Source organism: Adiantum capillus-veneris, chromosome 20 (genome assembly GCF_014529385.1).
Source record: "Adiantum capillus-veneris isolate H3 chromosome 20, ASM1452938v2, whole genome shotgun sequence".
NCBI classification, from domain to species: Eukaryota; Viridiplantae; Streptophyta; class Polypodiopsida; order Polypodiales; family Pteridaceae; genus Adiantum; species Adiantum capillus-veneris.
The window spans coordinates 93,602,988-93,627,448 of NC_140950.1; the positions used below are offsets into that span (position 1 = coordinate 93,602,988).

The window sequence follows — 24,461 nt, forward strand, 5'->3', positions numbered from 1 at the left end:
CAACTGAGTAGCTTGGAAAAAAATTGGAGGACTTGGGTTTGCCGACTCTTGAATGCCGACTTCGCGTGACGACTTTGCACGTTGCCTAGCCGACTTCACGGGCTACCCTTGCTTGCCGCCCCTTAGGACACCACCCTTGCTTGTCTCCCTTAGGCCACCGCCCTCAGGTTGCGCCATTGTTCATGCACTTGCTGACCCCTATGCGTTGTTGTTCAACAATGTGTGTGTGCGCAGCTGCACTTACACAGTGCCAATGCAGCATCCAGGTGCACGCAACTGCGATCAACACTAGCTACCAACACTTGTAGGTCTCGTGCAACGCTCTTGCGCCGCCCCATTAGTGTGGTTGCACAACTACTCGTGTGTAGGTGCCCTTGTGTCGTTTGATACCGACCACTCAAACCGCCTCTTTACACCTCAACAACAACAAAGGCCACTTAATCTGCATGAGTGAGAGTGAAGCTACTGTTGTCGACATTGTGCATCAAGTACATGTAAATGATGATACCAAGCAAGTCCATGCACCACCATATACTAAACATAAGACTAAGACAAAATCCTTATCTCCTCCATCTCTGCAAAAACATACCTCAATCAATCAATACCTCTCACCATTGCATACGGGGCTGCCATGCCCTTAGAGTGGCAGCTCTCGAGGACACTCTTATGCAATAAATGGCAACAAAGAGGCGAAACAAAGACAAACCAAGCATCCATGTGACGGCCACTGGCAAATCAAACATTCCACACATGAGAATCCGTGGAAAAGAACTCACCAGATTCCCACCACCGGCTTGCATGTGCCTTCTTGCCCTCCTCTCTCGCTAGTAGTGTCCCATACCACCCTATATGAGAGTTGTGAGAGCCTGTCATGATGGGAAAATCAACATTCCACACACAAGAATCCATGAAAAAGAACTCACCAAATTCCCACCACCGGCTTGCATATGCCCTCTTGCCCTCCTCTCTCACTAGTAATGTCCCATAGCATCCTATACGAGAGTTGGGAGAGCCTCAATCAATCATCAATACCCCTCACAATTGCATACGGAGGGGCTACCATGCCCTTAGAGTGGCAGCTCTTGAGGACACTCTTATGCAATAAATGGCAACAAAGAGGCGAAACAAAGACAAACCAAGCATCCATGTGACTACCACTGGCAAATCAACATTCCACACACGAGAATCCGTGAAAAAGAACTCACCAAATTCCCACCACTGGCTTGCATGTGCCCTCTTACCCTCCTCTCTTGCTAGTAGTGTTCCATACCATCCTAAACGAGAGTTGGGAGAGCCTGACACACTGGGCCATCATGGCCCCATGAGCTCTAGTGAATTTGTGCACATCGCCATGCTGTGTATACACGCAAGAAGTGGCTTTGATACCAATGTTATTCCCTTATCGAATCCATGTTGCACACATGACATGACACAAGCCAACTCAAACCTAGACACACGTAGTGAGTGGACATCAGGCTTAGCTCCCAACCATAGAGTCAATACAGGGTCACCCCCGAGACTGTGAGCCTGCAGCCAAGTGAATAAGCCTCTACCACAAGGACCGGTGTCCCATACCACCAAGCCTACACAAACATGGGGGTGTGGGAAAAGCTGGCAAGGGCCAAGAGTCCAAGTGTGGTGATGTCAGGACACTGGCAAGGCCGGACTACACAAGGGCAAGGCCGGGCTAGGCAGTGTGGAAAGGGAGTCCAACTAGGGCAAAGGGCCAGGGGCTATGCTATAGTGGGTGGTTGGGTGGTGGACTCCTAGGTTCTAGTTCCCCTTATCTAACATTGGTATCAAGATCTTGGTCTTTTTTGGGAAAGGCACAGCTGTGGAGGAGGGGATCCACACAAACTTGCATGAGCAAGTTGCATGTCGGGGTCACCAAACCGTGGAACACCTCTCCTGTGAGGAGGACGACAAGCAATAATTCCATGGGCAACCCCCCTTGCAAGGAGGAGCCGTCGAGGCGGACTTGCACAAAATTCATCCCTTGCGAGCTCTACGGCTTCGCGCCGATCGGGGGAGCATTTCACGGCCGAAGCCCCTCTCTCAATACAGTGGCCGCCATGGCCCCCTTCCTTGCTCGCACACTACTGTAAGCGGCCATAACCGCTGCGTGTTCATTTTTTCACATTACAAGGGCGCCCAACCCCCTTGGGGGTTAATGGCCACACCCTTTTTTCAAGAACAAGGGGTGGTACCCATAGTGGGGTACCCCACCCCCTCCCTCGTGTGCGGATTCGGCTAGGTCCGACAAGGTGCAGCATCTCGACACGACCGGCACAAACTTCGAGTACCCAATTCTCTACGTATTACCGGCAAAACTAAGAGATTTAAGAAAAGCATTCCGACGGGAGTTCAAAGTACAATTACCTTAAAAGTCAATTACAATTGCAAGTATAATTGATTCGGCTACCAAGGAATTGCGGAATTCCCTATACGGCGGACAATTTGAATCGATTTCCACCGGATACTATCAATTTTGACGGAATTAGCAAGGCTAATTACACTTTGCAAGTGCTCTCAATCTTAGGTATTTTTTCTGACTATTCCTTGCACCGCACTGTGTCGCCATGGGTCGAATATCAATATGACATTTGATTTTGAGCAAAGTACGCCTGATCCTGCCCATGATGGCCCACGGTCGGACCCTCTCAAGGAGAGTACCCACGACGCTACGGCAGGTGACGACACTTACGAATTGCTCGATATTCAAGAATTTCATGCACTTCAGACACGCATGACAGTCATGGATGAAAATTTCAAAGATTTAAATGCAAATGTTACTAAACTATCCACATTAGTGATTCAATTAATGCAACATCAGTCCAAGGGTTCTGCTGACCCGCACATGCATGAGCACGTTGCTACACAAGGGCAAGGCCCTTCTAATCTAAGGCAAGGCCCAAATGCTGATACGTTGCATACTCTCACTGCAAAAGAGGTGGATGAATTGTTGAAAACACCAAACCACCGATTTTTAAGGGAGGAGACCGAGACCGCAATAAGGATGCAGTGAATATCTTTCTCAGCAAGTGGGATGGAATTCATGCCTTACGGCGTACTCTGGACGCAGTCAGAGCTCTGCAAACGAGCTTAACTCTGGAAGGCAAGGCCTACAAATGGTGGATGTCTCTCAAGGAGAAGAACATCATACCACAGAGTTGGGTAGCTTTTGAAGCTATGTTTAGCAAAGAATTTTTGCCTACAAATGAGGCAGATCGGAATTGGACAGCTTGGGACACATGTTCCATGTGTCAATACCCATCATTGCTTGAATATATCTCTCACTATCGGGATGTTATTCTCAAATTGGAAGGCTTAGATAACTTTCAACAAGTACGGCGGTTTATACGAGGTCTAACACGAGAAGAGCTTAAGAAGTACGTCAAGACCCAAGACCCTAAATGGCACTTGAGGAAGCCATAGTGAAAGCACATATTCATGATGATCCAAATGAAAAGAAAGCACATAATAGTCATGTGCCTGCTAATACACATGGTAATACATGCACTCAATATGGACACAATAAAAGTGAATTTATAGTTGCCAATTCAAATGCATCTAAAAAACCCAAGGGGTCCAAGGGTCCTCTCTCTCCTGAGGACTTTGATAACGCTAAGAAAAAAAAAATTATGTTTTCAATGTTTAGGAAGCGGTCATGGCAAAAAGGATTGTCCCAAGAGGAAATCTGCTCCTCATGGCAAGGAGAAAGCAGTGCACACGGTGCAACTGCTACCTCTTGAGTCTTCCTCACGCTTCTCTACAGTGGAAGTAACACACACAGAGGTGGTACATGAATGCTGTCTCACAGCTTCCATGTGGCAACAAACCTTTGGACCACGTGAGTTAGTACGTATGCACGGATCTCTGCAAGGCCACAAGGTGCGCATCTTGGTAGATGACGGTCCTACTCACAACTTCATCAATTATGGATTGGTGAAAAACTCAAATTGCCTCCAACTCCGAGTACCCACCGCTACAAGGTAGCAATGATGAATGGACATGATACCGAAATCTGGGATACTCAATGCCGAGTTGTTCCGTTGGAAGTACAAGGTTACTCCACATGCTTGGATTTTCAGGTTATGAACATGGAAAGGGTAGATGTGGTTCTTGGTAGGGAGTGGTTGCATAGCCTAGGACCATCACTGAAGCGTAGCTATGAGCACAACAACTTGATGTTTGAATCCCATGGCACACATGTGTTGTTGTTAAGAGAGAAGGATATACCATCACCGTTGATTTGTACCGCTGATCTTATGCAGCTCATTTCTGATAATGAAATAGATCAATTTTTCTTGTGTTACTCACTGTCTCATTTTCTTTCTAACATTGAATCTGTTGAACATTCCTCAATGCCGTATGCTTCTCTCTCATCTATTCCACCAATGACTATTTCTAAACAAGCAAACATTGCTAGTGAGTTACAAAAATTATTAAATGAATTTCAAGATGTTTTTCCTAATGATTTGCCACTAGGATTACCACCGACACGATCGGTGTAACATAGCATAGACGTGGCTGCAGGCTGTAAACCTATCTGTAAATTGCCTTGCCGTATGAGTTATTCTGAAGCTGCTGAGGTGGAACATCAGCTTGCTGACTACCTTAGCAGAGGATATATACAACTCAGTTCTTCAACATGGGCCTATCCTATCCTATTAGTGAAGAAAAAAGACGGCAGTATGCGCATGTGCATAGACTACCATGGCTTAAATGCGGTTACGGTTAAGAACAAATATCCATTTCCCCGAGTAGATGAGTTGTTTGATAAACTCACTCATGCTCACATTTTTACGAAAATAGACTTGCGGTTAGGATATCACCAAGTCCGTATTCGACTTGTTGATATACCCAAAACTGTATTCTGAACACGGTTTGGACACTACGAGTTCTTGGTGATTCCCTTTGGGTTAACCAATGCGCTGCAACATTCATGACACTTATGGATAGTGTCTTGAAGCATACTTGGTCAAATTTGTCATTGTTTTCCTTGATGACATTCTAGTCTACAGTGCTTCTGAAGAAGAACACCTACAACATCTCAGGCAGGTGTTTGGGTTGTTACGAACAAACAAATTATATGCCAAGGAATCTAAGTGTGATTTTCTACAAGATGAAATTTACTATTTAGGGCATGTTATTACAGCTAATGGGTTATATATGGATCAATCCAAAGTGGATACCATCCGAAAATGGTCTTGTCCTAAAAATATGAAAGAGTTATAGATTTTTTGGGATTTGCATGTTTTTACCGAAGGTTCGTTAAAAACTATGCTAATGTTGTTGTTCCCATGACATATCAACTAAAAGGCAAAGGCAAAGCTTTTCAGTGGGGATCCGCTCAACAACACAGTTTTGATACGCTCAAGGATGCATTAGCTACAACTCCCATACTGGCTATTGTAGATCCTTTGAAACCATTCGTTTTGGAAATGGATGCCAGTGACCGTGCTATTGGAGCAATCCTGTTACAAGACAGACGGCCAATTGCATTTGAAAGCAAGAAGCTTGATGTAGCTCAGCAGAGCTACTCTGCTTATGAGCGCGAACTCTATGCAATAGTGTCTGCCTTAAAAACATGGCGGCATTATCTGTATGGTGCTCAGTTTGAGATTGTGTTTGACCATGAAAGCATCAAATGGTTTACACAAAAAACGGATTTGAAGGGTCGGAAAGCCAGGTGGACGGAGATTCTTCAGGAATATGACGCCAAGCTAAGGTATCGTAAAGGTCGATACAACGTGGTGGCTGATGCTCTAAGTCGTATGCCGGAGATCAATTCTCTCGTGTTCACGGAACTTTGTAGTGAATTTTTTGAATTTTCTCAAAGGAAAATACGAGCATGATGAAGCATATTCCAAAGTATGGATCCATGTTCAAATGAGGGATCCTTCTCACTCCAATGATGGTAGTGTAACGTTAACCTCCACACCTAGTTCTCCTCTATCGAGTGATGAACTACAGCGATGGAAGCATTTCACCATCGACAATGGGTATCTACTCCATAAGGGGAGAGGTTGTGTACCGACGGAGACAGACATTCGGTGCTAAATTCTTTATGAATGTCATGATAGTCCAAGTGTAGGGCACCCAGGTATTAGAAAAACTTATGCTCTCGTATGACAACAATTTTACTGGCCAAGTATACATGGCTTTGTTCAAGCTTATGTCTTGCATTGCCAAAAATGTCAAGTTAACAAAGCAGAGCGCCTGAAAGCAGGAGGACTCTAGTTACATCCTTTGGAGATTCCAATCAATGGAAAAGGGAAAGCATCTCTATGGACTTTATTGTGGGTTTACCAACCACTGTACGAGGTCATGACTCGGTATGGGTGGTCGTAGACCGGTTGACTAAACTATGTAAGTTTATTCCAACCAAATCAATGGTTAAGACACCAGAACTAGCCAAGTTATTTGTGGACAATCTATACAAATTGTATGGTTTACCAAGTAACATTGTCAGCGATCGTGATCCCAAGTTTAACAGTCACTTTTGGAGAGCTGTGTTTAAACGATTGGGTACACAACTGAACCTCAATACAGCCGATCATCCAGAAACAGATGGTCAGACTGAACGAGTTAACCAGGTGCTAGAGGATATGCTAAGAGCATACATCAACAAAAAACAGTCAGATTGGGAAGAATACTTACCTATTCTCGAGTTTGCCTACAATAGTGCTAAGCATGCCACAACTGGATTTAGTCCTTTCATGCTCATGTATGGGTTTCAACCTAGGTCACTAGTTACGGTGGGGTTGACAACCAAAAAACTCCAACAAGTTAAGGATTTTCTCCAAGACCACATGGATATGCTGAAACTCACTGGTCAGAATGTCCGACAAGCACAAGATCGGTATAAGAAGCATGTTGACGAGAAACGTCGGCAAGTAACCTTTGAAGAAGGGGAGGAAGTATTTTTACGTGTGCCAGAACATTCAGAAAGTCTGAAAACTGGGCCAACACCTAAATTATCTCCCCGATATTGTGGGTCTTTCAAAATACTCAAGTGAGTAGGTGATCGTGCCTACAAATTATTGCTACCTGCACATTCTCATATTCATCCGGTGTTTCATGTAAGCCGTTTACGTAAGCGGTTACATGAGGACGACAATGTCATTGACCAACAGATTTTGGTTGATTTCATTGAACCTCCTACCTTACCGCATGAACCTGAACCTGTTCTCGATTATCATGAGTTGCGTACACGTCATCATGTACGTCAACAAACCTTAATCAAGTGGAAAGACCGACTTGAGGAAGGTGCCACTTGAGAAAACATTAGTGTTCTTAAGAAGAAGTTCCCCACTTTTGTTTTCGAGGACGAAAACTCTTCTTAAGGGGGGAGTAATGTCAGGACACCGGCAAGGCCGGACTAGACAAAAGCAAGGCCGGGCTACGCAGTGTGGAAAGGGAGTCCAACTATGGCAAAGGGCCAAGGGCTATGCTATATAGTGGTGGTTGGGTGGTGGACTCATAGGTTCTAGTTCCCCTTGTCTAACAGGTGATCACACAAGATGTCTCACAAATGAAACTCAAGTCCTACTTATAGGACTTCATAACCAAAGAGCTAGGTTCACACTTGATCCCCCCCCCCCCAAAGCACTATCTAACACGGGGTATTGAATTAATTTAAGGCGATGGGATCAATGATGGAGAAGTGCTGGCACAAAACCAAAAGCGCGCCCAAACGTTGAATGCAAAAAAGTAAACAAAGGTAGGAAAAGTAAACAAGGGCCGGGGGTGGGGGACAACGACCAGCTTTATAATAATGGGAGTTCGCATGGGTCAACAAGCCAACACGCCCGTGTGGTTAGCTCACCGGGCTTCCACACACAAAACCAAACGCGCGCGCAAATGTCGATGCGAAAAAAGGATCAAGAACAAGAAAAGAAAAAACGGACATGAAAAGTAAACATAAACATGGGGGGAGTAAATAACGACCAACTATATAGTAATGTTAGTTCGTATGGGTGTCAACAAGCCACACATGCTCACGTGGTTACTCACCACCTGAAGTGATGGGTTCGAATCTCCGATCGACATCCATCGTTGACTTTTTTTGTGTAGTTCTCTCGCCTTGAGATCCGTGCGCTTCAACTATCGCCGCCTTGGGGTCATTAATACCCCATGTTAGATGGCGCCGAGGGGGAAAAAAAAAAAGAGAAAAACAGACACCAACCACGTGATGACACGTTGTGAACCAAGCTTTCATACCTTCTGTTTGCACTGTGCAAGTGAGGATTTTGCAAAAAAAAACCCGATGAGGAGAGGGGCAATGTGACAACCTCTGTCCTCGCACGATTCGTTCTCTCTCTCAGCACCACTGGGTTCATGTTAACAGAGCAGGGCTAAGACAGAGCAATATGAGCAAACATGGAGGCAAAGAGAACGATTCTTTCTTTTGTCACCTCACTGAAGGACTGTGCTAGGAAGAAGGATTTATACCAAGGCACTAGGATACATGCTGATATTCGGGATAGTGGGTTACTTGAAAAGAACACATACTTAGGCAACATGCTAGTCAGTATGTATGTCAAGTGCGGTGCACTTGTCAGAGCGCAACAAGTCCTTGATGAGCTTCCTATCCGGAATGTTGTCTCTTGGAGTGCATTGATAGCGGGATATGCCCAACAGGGGCACGGCCAGGAAGCTCTGGGCTGTTTTCAGCAGATGCAAAGAGAGGGCATCTATCCAGATGCAATTACCTACACTTGCATCTTGAAGGCATGTGGCATTATACAAGATGTTGATATGGGCACAAGAATTCACAATGACATTGTTGGTCAGGGGCTGTTGAAAGCAAACGTCATGCTTGGCACTGCTTTGGTCGACATGTATGCCAAATGTGGTGTACTTCATAAAGCACAAAAACTGCTTGAAAAGCTTCCTGTCCGGGATGTCGTCTCTTGGAATGCATTGATTGCGGGATATGCCCAACATGGGAAGGGCCAAGAAGCTCTGAGCTGTTTTCAACAGATGCGAAGGGAGGGCATTTCTCCAGATGCAATCACCTACGCTTGCATCTTGAAGGCATGTGGCACTACGCAAGATGTAGATATGGGCCAAAAAATTCATGATGATATTGTACGTCAGGGGTTGTTGACAAGAAACGTTGTGCTGGGCAATGCCTTGGTCGACATGTATGCCAAATGTGGTGTACTTCAAAAGGCACAAAAAGTACTTGAGGAACTTCCTGTGCGGAATGTTGTCTCTTGGAGTGCATTGATTGCAGGATATGCCCAGCAGGGGCAGAGCCAGGAAGCTCTGGACTGTTTTCAGCAGATGCAAAGAGAGGGTGTCTCTCCAGATGCGATCACCTACATTTACATCTTGAAGGCATGTGGCACTAAACAAGACGCTGATATGGGCAAAAGAATTCACGATGATATTGTCAGTTGCGGGCTGTTGCAAGAAAATGTTATGCTTGGTACTGCCTTGGTTGACATGTATGTCAAATGTGGTGTACTTCAGAAAGCACAAAAAGTGCTTGAAGAGCTTGCTGTCCGGAATGTTGTCTGTTGGAGTGCATTGATTGCAGGATATGTCCAACAGGGGCAAGGCCAGGAAGCTTTGGGGTGTTTTCAGCTGATGAGAAGCGAGGGTATCTCTCCAGATGCAGTCACCTACACTTGCATCCTGAAGGCATGTGGCACTATGCAAGATGCTGATATGGGTAAAATAATTCATGATGATATTGTTAGTCAGGGGTTCTTGAAAAACAATGTCGTGCTTGGCACTGCCTTGGTCAACATGTATGCCAAATGTGGTTTACCTCATAAAGCACAAGAAGTGCTTGAGAAGCTTTCTCTCCGGAATGTCGAGTCTTGGAACACACTAATTGCGGGATATGCCCAACACGGGCTGGGTCAGGAAGCTCTGGGCTGTTTTCAGCGGATGAGAAGTGAGGATGTGTCTCCAGATGCAATCACCTATGCTTGCATCTTGAAGGCATGTGGCACTATGCAAGATGCTGTTATGGGCAAAATAATTCACGATGATATTGTTAGTCAGGGGCTGTTGGAAAAAAACGTTGAGCTTGGCACTGTATTGGTTGACATGTATGCTAACTGTGGTGTACTTCAGAAAGCACAAAAAGTGCTTGAAGAGCTGCCTGTCCGGAATGTCATTTCTTGGAGTGCCCTGATTGCGGGATATGCCCAACAGGGGCAGGGCCAAGAAGCTCTGGCCTGTTTTCAGCAGATGCGAAGGGAGGGCGTCTCTCCAGATGCAATCACCTACACTTGCATCTTGAAGGCATGTGGCATTACACAAGATGCTGATATGGGCAAAAGTATCCACGATGATATTATCAGTCAGGGTCTGTTGGGAAAAAGCGTTGTTCTTGGCAATGCCTTGGTCGACATGTATGCCAAATGTTGTGAACTTCAGAAAGCACAAAAAGTGCTTGAGGAGCTGCCTGTCCGGAATGTTGTATGTTGGACCGCACTAATTGCGGGATATGCCCAACAGGGGCGGGGCCAAGAAGCTCTGGGCTGTTTTCAGCAGATGCAAAGGGAGGGCATCTCTCCAAATGCAATTACCTACATTTGCATCTTGAAGGCATGTGGCACCATGCAAGACGCTGACATTGGCAAAAGAATTCATGATGATATGGTTAGTCAGGGGCTGTTGAAAAACAACATTGAGCTTGGCACTGCCTTGGTCGACATGTATGCCAAATGTGGTGTACTTCAGAAAGCACAAAGAGTGCTTGAGGAGCTGCTGTTCGGAATGTGGTCTCTTGGAGTGCACTGATTGCAGGATATGTGGAACAGGGGCAGGGCCAGGAAGCTCTGGTGTGTTTTCAGCAGATGCAAAGAGAGGGCATCTCTCCAAATGCAATCACATATGCTTGCATCTTGAAGGCGTGTGGTACTACGCAAGATGTGGATATGGGGAAAAGAATTCATGATAATATCGTTAGTCAGGGGCTGTTGAAACAAAACGTGGAGCTTGGCACTGCCTTGGTTGACATGTATGCTAAATGTGGTGTACTTCAGAAAGCAGAAAAAGTGCTTGAGGGGCTGCCTGTCCGAAATGTGGTCTCTTGGAGTGCACTGATTGCAGGATATGCGGATCAGGGACAGGGCCAGAAAGCTCTGGGCTGTTTTCATCGGATGCGAAGTGAGGGCATCTCTCCAGATGAAATCACCTATGCTTTGGTCTTGAAGGCAATGAATACATCTTGAAGGAATGTGGAATTACACAGGATGCTAAACAATGAAATCACTTATGCTTTGGTCTTGAAGGCTATGGTTACATCTTGAAGGGATGTGGCATTACGTCAAAAGGTTTGGTCTTGGAGGCTATGCTTTACAGAGGCTGACAGGGCAAATTTTTTTTCATGATGAGATTCTCAGTTGGGAGTTGTTGACAGTGCTTGGCAAAGCAAAAAGCAGAATTTTGGAATGTTTCGAGATGAGGAGAGGTTAGATTGTGGAGAAAAAAGAAATGAAGAGAAGTAGCTCGCACAAGACGTTTGCCATATCTAGACTCCTTGAGTCTCTCTCTCTCTCTCTCTCTCTCTCTCTCTCTCTCTCTCTCTCTCGGGTGCATTCTTATGCACATATGGAACAGTTTCCCTGTTGCTGCAGTCTTATCTATGCCATTCGGCAAGCATGAGCTATGAGTGAGGAAAGTGCTGCCTGTGTGGTTGATTTGATGATTGATGCATGTGTGCGACGACAGCTTCTTGGTTGTATATACCAGGGCAATACATCCGGAAGGCGGAGACGTTCAGACATGTCCTCATTGAATGCTTGCTAACTGAAAATCCTTCTTGCACACATGCTGCTCCAACGACTGGGCGTGTTACCTGTAGATGATCTTGTGTCAACACAGCCGAAAATACTGCACGTTGCAACAGCATGAGTTGGAATGCATAAAGCTCATAGGTTGCAGGCCACAACCGAGTGCTTCTCATGCAAAAACAGGAAGGTGATTGGTACTGCCGGATCTACAGTAGTTGCAATTCCCTTCACTTCATTCTCTTATTTGTCGCATGCTGGAGCTTTGAGATGAGCTTTCTGTTTGTGGCAAGGTGATCACTACGGAGGACATGGCTACTTGATTTTTGGCCAAGCTTCCCTGGCAGTATGACTCTCTTTACAAGTCCCTTGTTTCCATTGCTACCACTTGGGAGTTACAAAGGGTTTGGGGTCATTGGCAGGCCTAATCAGTGTCGAAGATGACATAGTGAAGAATTTCCCAAGGCATTGAAGAGGGAGGTTTGGCAACAGGGAGCAAGCAGGCAACACAGGGCAGGAGTCAGAGTCAGCATCAGTATCATTGTGGCAGAGAGCTAACCAGTTGCTGTAGAGGTGGCTAGGCGGAGACAACCACAAATAATCCGTCAAGGAGGAGGAGATCGTAGAGACCAAAGAAGGCGGTTTCTCATCGTAGTAGGAAAGAGTAGTTAGCACAGATGTCTCTCAATTAGAGGGACCTTCAATGGTAATTGAGACCTTCGATGGTCCGTCTCTCTCCTGCCAGTCCACAGAGAGACAACATAGGCCAATTTTTCATCCTGGTATGAGCGAGGGGATAACTCAATTGCCTTTCTTCTTGACCTGGACACATGCTTGCTTTTTTTGAGCATCTATAAGCAAAGGAGTGCACCCATGTGCACAGAAGTCATAATGTAAACAGAGTAGGACATGTAAACCCAAGCAACCACCTGGTTTATGCTATCTTCTTCTACAAAGGTCTTGGTGTGACACATTAGAAACAATGAGAGAGAGAGATTCGTTCTATAAACACATGGCAACATTTTTACAACCCAAAGGTTCTTTCGTGTTATATTCATTCTCTACCTTTACCTCTAAACCATTTTATACTTTTACCCATCTACTCCTCTATGTCATTGACATCGTCCAAAGTTGGGAGGCTCTAAGAGTATTCGTGCGTAGTGTCATCTCGACTCGCAAAAACTTTATTCCATAGCTGAGCCCATGTGTCAAGAGTCTTTCTCAAAAATGCACGCGATTGGACTCTATATAATCCATGTTCTCTCAAAATCCAAACACCGAACTTGCAAGAATTACGACATCTTTTATGTTTGAGGCTTTACCCAATCAAGTCCATGACGGCTTCTTTTGCGATTCGAGAGTCCTTCTAGAGCCTAAAACCCCTTGATGCTCCTACCCTCCTTTATGCCTTTCTTCAAGTCAGGGGTCGCGGGGCAGGCGATCAGCACCGTTTATCTGCTCAACTTTCTACACCATAATCTAGCTTGCAGGCGACGGAGCGGGAGGCAAATACACCAACATCCACAGCAGCAGGAATTGCTGCCAACTCAACGCTCATAATTTGTTTGCAGACTTGTCGAAACCCCCTGGAGTCGAATAGAGACCACACTGTCGTCACCCCTAAAGTCCATCAGTTTTGTTGGCCTCACTCCCCCCGACTGTGAAAGGCCGGCCGGTGCAGTACTGCTCCCGCCATTGGCTCCCCGCCTCCATGCGGTCGCAGTATTACAGGGAGGACCATTCCCTAGACCTTCATGATCCTTGATGCTTTCCTCTGCTCCTGCCTTCATTGATGCACCTTCTCTCCGTAATCCTATTTTAATGCCGAGCGAGAGCAAGGGTCCTTCCGAGGGTGAGAGAGAGATAAAGGGCTATGGAAGCTTGATTATATTTTCGAGCGAGAGCGGGGCTTAATCCTCTCGATTAAGCTCTTCCCTATCTCTCGCTGCCTGTGCGCCATATCTTCCCTTCGTTTCACCCCATATACCTTACGGGTAGTCACATTATTCATTGCCAACCCATGTTTTTTTTTTTTTATAGCAAAACTCACAATTGTGAGCGACTTATATTGATCATCCCAAAAAATTACAAGAACTTGCCAACCCATGTTGTGCGTATCCCGTAATCGATGTACCCAAACGATATCAAGCACTTTTGTGCATTCCGAAGTGCACCAAAGTATCTTCCAAAGCAAGCGTGTCATTTGGCTTCGGCATAATTATCGGTGCCAAGCACATCTCCTGCAGCCCAAATACAATGAAAAAACTATTACGACCATAACTTGACCAATCGACCATAACTTGACCAATTGAAGTACGATTTGAGCAGTCTACAGAACATACTCTAGCCCATGTTAGACACTATAAACCAAAACCCAGTAAAATTGAAACCAATCACCCATGCATGCATCTTGAGATTGGTCCAAAAATGGCAGAACCAACCCTTGAAAACCTTGTACTACTCATGTCTTCCTTATTTCGGAATCTAATTGACGAGCTGTAAAGACAAGCACTACACAATTAGGACATAAACCTGCACTTCGGCAATGTTTAAGCATCCCGGCCTATAGGCATAAAACACACACTTATTGGCCCCAAAAACCATATGTGGCAGACATTTATCATTACAATTGTATGTCGCCCCTTCACTGCACAATTGACATATACACATCAAATAAGTGTAATATGCAACTTTTAATCCTATTTCCCATTGAGGGAGCGGAGCAATACGACATCGATCTTTACAAGTCCCAAATTGAAGCTCAAACAGTGAAGTACGACCACCGAATGTTTTTTTGAGGGTTGAATTTGTCACTTTTTGGAATGTGTCTCTAATGACTTTTTCAACTCACAAAGATTTTAGTTGGTAGTTTTTGATGCAAGTTGCCGGATGTTCTTGAAGCTTCTCAATGGGATATGTATGCACATAGATATTCGTGCTTGAAGTTTGACATTAAACGGGGATTGGAGAAAAAATTGATTTTCATCAATTTTGGATATGCACATAGATATTTGTGCTTGAAGTTTGACATTAAACGGGGATTGGAGAAAAAATTGATTTTCATCAATTTTGGTGAGGCTAGTATAGATGATTGAAATTACCAGATTGGATGCCCAAACCCAAAGTCAAAGACACAACTTAATAGCCGGTCTTTATGAATCAGCTATTGGGTTCCTAAGCCGCAAGTTATATATTGATTGACATTGTGCCAAAAAAAAAAATAATTGTACAGAGTTGGAATTGCTCTATAGAAGCACTAGTTCATAGTCGGATACCAAGGGGATTATTTGTTCTCTTTCGCTCTCGATGATGATGAGAAAACAAAAAAACGATGTCATGTTTGCAGTTAAAATACTTGAATTGTGAATTCATGATGAATAATGTGACCCTTCTTGCTACAATGGTAGCATTCTATGTCACTCTTGCCTTTAGCACTGCGAGACTTGCTACGAGACTGATTCCTCTTTCCACTTTTGTACTTTTCTTTGGTCCTTCCCCTGACAACTAAGGCTGTTCCTTTGCCTTTGCCCATTGTGTTTCTGTTGGTTTCTTTAGTAAGCAGCCTGACTTCTACACCTGCTATGGTCAAACCATCTGGAGGTGTAGAATTACTCAAATCTGTGCGAAAAGTGTCCCAACTTTTCGGCAATGTGATCAACAGGAACATATCTCTAACAGGTTCATCAAACTTGACACCTTGAGCTGACAACTGACTGTAGATGGTGTTGAATTCATTCAGATGATTGGACAAGGGTGTCCCTTCTTTCATCTTCAAGTCAACAAGATTTTTAAGCCAGTATACCTGTGAAGCCGCACTCTGCTTCTCATAAAGATCACTCAGCTTTGTCCATGCTTCATAAGCCGACATCTCGTCTGCTACATTGAAGTAAACGCTTTCTGCCAAAGTCAGCATAATGGTAGAAAGTGCCAATTCATCCATTTCGCTCCATTCATCTTCATCCATATCTTGTGGTTTTATCCCCTTGAGCTTTATAGGTTTTATCTGCTTCTTTTGTACCAACACGTGCCAAATCTTCTTCTTCCACAATGGAAAATTGGTTCCATCCAGCTTCTTGATATTGTAAAGAGCAGTGTCCTATGATCCAGCCATAGCTACGCTTCACAATAGTTTACTTTCTTGGAAAAAATTCCGCAGAGTTTCCCCTGTAAGCTAACCTCTGAACCAATATCAACCTGTCAAATGAACCAAGAAAGCTTCAGATTCTGCAAAAATTTTGGCAGAGTCTCCTTTGTAAAATGGCTCTGGTGTACTAAAAAATAGACCAAAAACAGCTTAAAAAACCACTGTGTCTCTAACACTGTAAGCTGTGGGTAAACCTGTCCTACACCTGTACTGTCTCTCACTGTCCTGCCTCACTGTCCTATAAGCATAGACTGCGACAATGCCTCAACGACAGTAAAGCAAAGATGCAATCCCAACTGTCTAACTCACAGTCAATAAATCCTAGCTGCCTATCTAAGGGTGCTCAAGGGATCGCTCCAAGACCTGTATCACCGAAAGGATCTCAACATTCGAGAATCCCCCAACTCAATAAAACCTCACTCGACCCTCAACAAAGGCTGCAGTAAATCTGACAATACATAGACTTCCCACAAAGTCATACAGCCACAAATTTCCCACTGCGTGACTCACAGCCAACAAACCCTCAACAGACATACATCATCTCTGACAATACATCCCATGTGGAAGTGCCTGCAATGTCAGGATGAAATCTAGAATATCAAGCAGCAAACACAAGCTACATGATGAACTAGTGGATGTCGCCTACAGTCTGTGTGTAGATGCGCCCGTGTCGTATGTGACACGCCTCCAAGAACTGTGAGCCGTCCTTTGATGTGTAGACAGCCACGAATCAGCACTCTGGGAGTGCCGATATCCTCAGCACCTGCAGTCGTAGGCCGAAACCCCAAATTTGCACTGTCGGATCTGCACTCGTCGAGACCACGTAGTCAAAAATGGCCTGCGCAGAACTTTGTCGAAGCCGAACGGTGGCCGAGATGACCTCAGAATGAAATTCTAAGAACACCAAGCCCTTCGGGCTTACCCACAGGATTTGGGGCCGTGTCTTTGCCTGTCGAATTTCACTCCAATCTGAGCTGGTGACTCTAGCCTCTTGCAGTGCTGCCCCGAGCCTCGATCTGAGCTCTGATACCAGTTGAAGGAGTACGAGCGAAAGTGCGACGCGAGAGAGAGTGCGAGAAGAAGAGCATGACGATATGGTGAACTCGGTCTGTTGTAATGTATAGAGCATAGTGAGTTCTTATTAGGTTTTTACAAAAGAATATGTGTACATACCTGGCGGCCCGCCCACTTACTTGGGCGACCACATTGGGCTTTATACCCCAACAATACCGCTCCTGTCGACTAGGTTTTTGGTTATGAAAGTCGTAAAACCTGTCCTGTCTTGACCTGTGTTTCCTATTTGTCTCTGATGCGCTTGATCTTTCATCGTCAGCCTCTATCAGTTGGATTTCATCGTCGAGTGATGGAAGGTCACAACATAGTAAATCTGTGAATTCTTCCTTTGTTCGATTCCTATCGTTCACTACAGATATCTTGTCAATTATTCTTTTACACTCGGTCTCCCATGGAGATTCTTGTTTCTCGCTCTCTGATCCTGACTCAAGGATGACGCTAGCCATTTGCAACGTTACTAGGTCGTATCCTTCTTCGTCACAAAATTTCGTAGGTGTACATTCGTTAACACATATGTCCAAGGTTGACAATATTTGAGTCCACCCGAATGGCTCAAATAAATGTTCAGGAAAAGGTTCTGGGAAATAAGCCTCGTCATCTACGGATATTTCCAAAACGCATTCCTCCTTGACTATCTCTCCACAATCAGATGCTCCACACATCCAGACATGCGCTTTCATTTGCATCTATGCAGGTATTTCTTTTTCATTTACAGTGGTTGAATTAAATTCTTACACTGGTGTTTTTGAAACGTCTCTATAGCTGTGATCCTTCATGTTGATCTTCATTATTAGCTCTTCGTGCCTTAGGTAGATTTGGTCATACCCCCAATCTTGTATCATTTTGAGTTGACGCTTAAAAGGTCGTCCCAAAATAATATCAAAGTTGTTCGTTTTCCCGAAATCCACCACAGCAAAGGTGTGCTCATAGTTAATTCCACACGAAGTTACAACTATTTGGTCCAGGATTCCCAATGGTCTCTCTACATACCCATCTGCGAGTTGCAGTTTCATTCTCGTTTTCCTGAGAGCTGGTCGGCCCCACTTCTCCCAAATTTGCTTGGTAGCAATCGCCACTCCCGCTCCACTGTCTAGGATAGCTATCGTTTTTATATCCTGATATTCCACAGGTAGGGTTGTATTCCCCTCCTCGCCTTCACAGTAATCTCCGACCTTGTTTATGGGCACTGGTTGGGATTTGGGTTGACTTTCTCGTTTGTTTTCTTCTCCCGTAGGGTTTGTCAAAAGAGGAATCTTTACTCCCTTGTGCTCCAAATGTTTCCCCATGTCTTCCCATAAGTGTGGTCTGACTTTCAAGAGTTCGGACAGTGTGATTGGGCATGTTATAGGTGTCGACAGCATCTCTTGAAGACTTTTTGTGTCAACCATATGTGGAATAGTTCTCGTTTGGGATGGAACTAATGTTATCTCCGATTCTGCCTCATGTTCACCTATAAATGAAGGCAGGGTTTTAAAGGATTGGGCTTTGCTTTCCACAAAAACCTCCGTTCCCGCATCCCCATACAACGATTGTATATCGGCTGGATAAAATCCGTTATCCAGGTTAATCTCAGGAATTGGAGCAGACTGTAACGTCGCGCTTTCGTTCTTTCTGTTTCTAATGGTTTCCCACAAGTGTTGGGGCCTTTTTTCTTCAACTTCTGGAATTGGCATCATCGTCATTGACTTAGTGTCATCAGTCGTGTTCGGTACCACTCGATGATCCAGAGACAATATTGTTTCAGGCCTGTGTTTGTTTACTTGTTTTGGTTCATCGATTTTTAATTTTTGTCGCTCTTTGTGAATCAACACTTCTTGTTCTTGGGTTCTAACCATCTTAGGTTCAATCAACGCCTGGGATGTCTCAATGAGGTGTTTACACATTTCCAAACGCTTCGTTTCCACTTCTGGTTGAGAATAAGTTAACCATCTTTGCTCTAAAGTTTGGTTTGTTTTTAGCCTTGCTTCGTACGCTTGTAATAGAGCATCTAACGGCTCTAGCACTTTGTCAACCAAGACCGATCCTTCTGAGGACGCTTTCCTCGGCTTGTTGTTAACCTCAACAGTTTTACTCTCTCTCTCTCTCTCTCTCTTGTTTGAGTTGCTCCTTTGTTTCATGCAATTCGTTTTGCATGGCAATTTGGCTGTTCAACCTTCTCGTTTTCATCCTGTCTCGTTTCGCCTTCCAGGATTTTCGCTGGGTTCTCACAGATAAGCTCTCATTTTCTGTGGGTATCGGCAACTTGACCTTTTCCTCCATGGACTCATTTTTCCTTAAGTCCTTGGCTTGGGCTCTGGTTATCGCATTGATTTGGATCATGGGATCGGTTTCTGATCCGCTGCTTGCACCCGGTATCACCCCCACAATATTCATAGTCGCTTTTCCCTTGTTGTCCGGATTTTTTGGGCAATATGGAAATATGTGATTCACACCACATCCGCCACAAAACCTAAAATTTTCACTCTTTCGCCTTTGAAAGGAAAGTTACGCTTCCAATGATCCATACTTCCACAACTATAGCACTGTCCAATTGGTGTTTGATTTTGAGGAGGTGGTCCCATTGGTTGTCCTGCTCTATTAGGATATCCTCTTGGTTTGTAATTCTGGTTCGCAATGAACATTAACGTTCTTTCGTCTACCAAATATTGATCTCTCGAAGGTTGTGCTACATACGTTGGTGGTGCCATACCCTCGCTACTTCCCCATGATTGATAGGCTTCGTCTGCGTATATTTGTGATTCGGGTTCTGTTGCGTAAGGCTCATTCGGTTCCTCGTAATAAGAAACTTGAAGTGTACTATTTGTTCCTGGTGATGCTTCACAAGGTTGAGCATACCTAATCATGGCCCTATTTTCCTGTGGTAATGGAGGTTGTTGATCCAATACAGGTTGAGGTCTGTCTGCTCCTGCTACCAGATTCATATTTGGTCCAACTTGATACCTTGGAGGAGGTGGTTGGGATGGTCCTGCTGGAGGTCCATACGGTCTTTCCCTCACATAGTTTTTGTTATAAAAACACTCTTCCGTGCTATGATTTGTCCATTTTTGTTCTATGGCGCACCATTTCAGTACTCATCCATTCACAGCTGGTGCTTTCGGCTGTTGTGTGCACCATGACGTTGGATGATCCCCCCCGCATATGTCACACTTCCTCGTCTGAGACTGTCTCATAACCGGATTTGATCTCATATGTTGCTGTATTCTCTTCATTACCTCCTCTATCAATTGATCAGTTGTCGACATCAAGGATACCAGGGCATCCTTCTTGGTAGAGGGTTCGCTTTTAATCGACTAAGAGCCACTGGTTACTGAATCAGTATCCTCTGACACTTCCCCATATGTCTTGCAGTTATCGACAAGATATAATGCTTCCCTTGTAACCTGTTGAAACGTGCTACAGGCTTTCAAGTGAAGGTCCTTTTTCAAGGTTTCATTCCTAAGTCCTTCAACGAAGAGCACAGACAATCTCTCGTCCTGCGGTAATTCTCTCCTTGGGCATGTCTCAATGTATTGCTTGAATCTCAAGGTTGTTTCCTTCACTTTTTCATTCTCCCTTTGTTTAAAAGCGTATATCTGCGATACACTGTTATGCTTTATACCCCGTTTTGATAATTCTTCAGCGAACTCACGCAATACATGTTCAATATTCGGAAAAGTTTCAGGGTTTAAAGGTTGAAACCAGGTTAAGGCCATCCCTTCCAAGGTTAGCCTGAATCCGTCGTATTGAGTGTGGAAATCAGTGATCTATTCTACTCTTAAGACTTGCTTAAAGAGCGATACATGGGCATATAGATCCCCCGATCCGCTATACTTCTTTGGCATGCACTTTGCTACTTGGGATGGTCTGATCCGTCTATGGTCTGCGGTCAATCTCATTGCTCCCATGTCTCGACTTAATCGTTCTCGCGCATCAGGGAGGTCGTAGGTTGCTCTCGTTGGCTCCCCCGCCCCAAATCTACTACTAGGAGGCAAATGTGATGGGGTGGCTCTGCAAATGTCGGACCTACAGCCGTATGTGTAGAGATCGGAACTGCACTACCTCGATTCATAGCCATTGATTATCTGGAATGTAACGTTCCCATGGGGCTTGGCATCGAATAATGAGGTTGACTGAAAGAATCAGCTACATGAGTCCTCCCTCCGCCTGTGGTTAACGGTTCTGGCACGACAGTTGTAGGGGCTGGTCTTAGAGGGCTTGGAGTGACATAGTACTGGTGAAGTGGTCCCCCAAAGTACGTATATCCTTCCAATTCTTTTTTATCGATTGTTGCATATCGTCTTCCATACTTTTCGTAAGCTGCAATTTTTGTTTCCGCTCCTTCTGTGTAGGTGAAGACATAAAGTCTTTTTCGCTCAGTCATCTCTCCGACGTAGGGTTCCTCGCATCTATAATAGAGATCTTGCTCTCCGTTATTATACTTGTATAACCCCAAGTAGACATTATCCGTATTGACTCTCGACGTTTCGTTTTCTTGCCTTAATCTCGCATTAGGTAAGCTCATTGTTGGAGCCTTTTCCTCATGTTCCTCGTCTATTTTGGATTTTGTGCCCATCAATCCCCACTTGTCTACAATGTTAGGATTCAGGACTACCAAGTACATGATACCCTCGTCATCTAGGTACGTGTCTCCTCTATAGCTCACAGGCACTAAGTCCCTGAACTCACTTGGTCTATCTTCTATTTTCACACAGTAGCGGTCCATACCATCTTTGTATATCTTGGCACCTTGCTTGTTGTCATATTGATACTTGATGAACAATAGATTTAGTGTGGCCGAGGGGTCTGATGGTCTTGCTGCCATGTTTTTTCTTCCGTTTAGTTTTATTTGTCCCAAGTGTTCTGTGAAATGCTCAGAAGATCTCTCTGAAGAAGTGTCGGAGATGACCTCTTGAGGGATCGGCTCTAATGGTCGCACTAGGCCTTGGTTTACACTCTCTGCCGTTGATGCAACACTCGTTTGATCCACTAAATTTAGGTGTCTGGTGTTGATTTGTTTTCCCGATCTCAAAAACATGAAGAAAGTGGGATTTACTGATTGAATCCAAACCTCTTACCGGGAGATGGAAGGATCTTCCAATTCCTGCGACTGCATGGACTATTACTTGACCAGTCTCTGCAAATGAATACACTGGATGGCTATGAGATCACTGTATCATTCCAATTGTCAACAAATTCAACACTAGACAATTAATCTCAACACAATTTTGCTTGCAGATTATTGACAATATGTCCAATTTGAGTTTTGAAAACTCCTGTTATCTTGTATAACCTAGGCCTATGAGCAGGTCAAAAATGAGCTGGATCTGGGCCAGAGGTACACCGATCGCGATCGTAGTTCTGAGCCCAAATTAGATGAAACTTCACCAGCTTGTTCACTAGGCTATTTTAAGACTACCTGCCAGACACTTTTGCATTTGGACTAAAAAAAGTCAAGTTTTTACCATTTCTTGGTTGGAAGTGTCTGTTTTTCCAAATTTATCATTTTGACTGGATTTTGATGTTTGATTTGGGATTTGAGAGATACCTGGGGTTGTCCTGTGTACAGGCTATCCCTCTGTATGGTTCCTTCCGAGTTTTGATGTGTCTTGGTCTACTGAAAGTCAATTTCTAAGCTAGTTTAGCAATTTTTGACTTGGATCTGTATTCAGAGGGTTTGACAGGTATTTTGAGGTTTCTGGCTCTAGGTCCTTTAGACTTTTATGTTTGTATACACCTGGGGATCCCACATATGAAATCTGGTCAAAATTTGGCACTTAGGTATACCGATCGCAATCGTACTTCTGAGCCCAAATTAGACCAAATTTGGGTTTTAAGGCTATCCCCAAAGTCTTTTTGCATTTGGATCACCAAAAGTCAAGATTTTACAGTTTCTGGGTTTGTCAGGCTAGTTTTACCCAAGTGGTCTGATTTCCTTGATTTTTGATGTTTGTGAGTGTGGTTGCTTTAGACAAAGTTGTTTAGAATCTTATCAGGAAGGCACATGTCAAATCTTGTCCAAATCTGACACTGAGGTACACTGATTGCGATCGTAGTACCTGGGCCAAATCTGATGAAATTTTGTCTGCTCCCTCTGACAAGTGTTTCCTAGTGTTTTGTGCTACCACTTTGTGATTTGAATAAATATCAATCCTGTTTGGTCAGATTTTCAGAATTTCAGAGTCTTATGGCTTTTTTTGGCCAAAGTTATGGTTTTCTGGTTACTCGGCTCTGACTTTTGCCCCAAATCTGACTGGAATGTGATTTACTTATCCTACTCCTAAGTACAAAAATGAAAAAACATAACAAAATGAATCAAACAAAACAAACACGACGGATTTCGGGTGAGATTTCAGTACTCAATCGAATTAGAGAAATTGAAGAGAAAAAATGCTTTACACGCTCACTCACAGCTCCCTAAATCTCCTAAGAGAGGATCTAGCCGGTCCACTGGCTCTAGACTCCACTAAGCTCTAAACCCTTGTCTAGCAGCCTAACTGAGGTGTTAAATGGATTTGTGGATTGATCTTTTTTAAGGAGTCTAATTGCGCACTCGGTCACTCATCACCTAAGGTGCATTCCCCGGCAGCGGCGCCAATGTTTGCGGGTCGTTGCGACGGACGTCCATAGCATAGGTCTCAAGCATCAACATATTTATCAATACAGGGGAAGCGACTCGGATGAGGCATGGGAACTCACTATGGTGTCAATCCTAATGAAGTGAACTTGAAGAGATGCAACTTACTAATTCTACAAGTAAATCAAACGCATTACCGCCAAGTAATCTGCCTATGTCCTCCTACACCGTTCTTCAGTCATCACCCCCGTTTACCATGCAAATCATGTTGGAATCGCACAAAACTTGAAGGGAAGCTACAGGGGGTTATCAAGAATATATCCTATCATTGTCACAGCATTCTGGAGAGGTACAACGATCGCGATAGTTCGTCCCAAAGTCAGCAAAAACAGCGAACATGTGATCCTAATGGGTCGTTTTAGGGTCCCTAAAGCCCCTCCTAGGGTCAAAACAACATAAAACACGCATATAGACACTCAAAACAGCGATTTAAGGCCTCAAACTCTTAGTTGAAAACCTACACCGAATCTTGAATGATTACACTTGAATGAAAGAGCAAGAGGAGAGGAACACAATGCAATAAGCAAATCTGAATTTGGATTACCGTAGCCGCAATGGCGAAGATTACAAGTTTGAACAAGAAGGAGATTTCAAACGTGCGCTGTCTTCTTAGTTCTCCATTAAAAAGATTGTCCTCCCACTTACAAAAATTGACCTTTATAGATTAGGTCTTTACAAAATGGCTTGTCTGGCCACCACAAGCTCCCAAACCTCTAACTGGCTCTCTAATATACATTTGCTCCCATAAGAATAATCATACATCCTTTGACAATTTCCCGACGTAGAGATGCTTCTTTACAAAAGAATTTTACAATGGTTTCTCAAAAAAATATGATCCTCTGGCCACGGCCGCTGGTTGCTTCGTCCACCA

General features: G+C 44.3%; 1 protein-coding gene and 1 pseudogene across 1 annotated transcript; one reads left to right on the forward strand and one right to left on the reverse strand.

Annotated features, from left to right (window-relative positions):
* The first annotated feature begins 8,177 nt into the window (after positions 1 to 8,177).
* On the forward strand, positions 8,178 to 11,213 carry LOC147432910 (pentatricopeptide repeat-containing protein At4g18520, chloroplastic-like; annotated as a pseudogene).
* Positions 11,214 to 13,197: 1,984 nt separating this feature from the next.
* On the reverse strand, positions 13,198 to 13,653 carry LOC147432911 (uncharacterized). Its single transcript, XM_086492661.1, has one exon. It carries the CDS (start codon positions 13,547 to 13,549, stop codon positions 13,307 to 13,309), a length of 243 nt encoding a protein of 80 aa, XP_086348787.1. The 5' UTR covers positions 13,550 to 13,653; the 3' UTR covers positions 13,198 to 13,306.
* Between the last annotated feature and the right edge of the window lie 10,808 nt (positions 13,654 to 24,461).

Coding starts and splice junctions, on each gene's coding strand:
- LOC147432911 (XM_086492661.1), bottom strand. CDS start 13,549: ATGAAGGCAGGAGCAGAGGAAAGCATCAAGGATCATGAAGGTCTAGGG.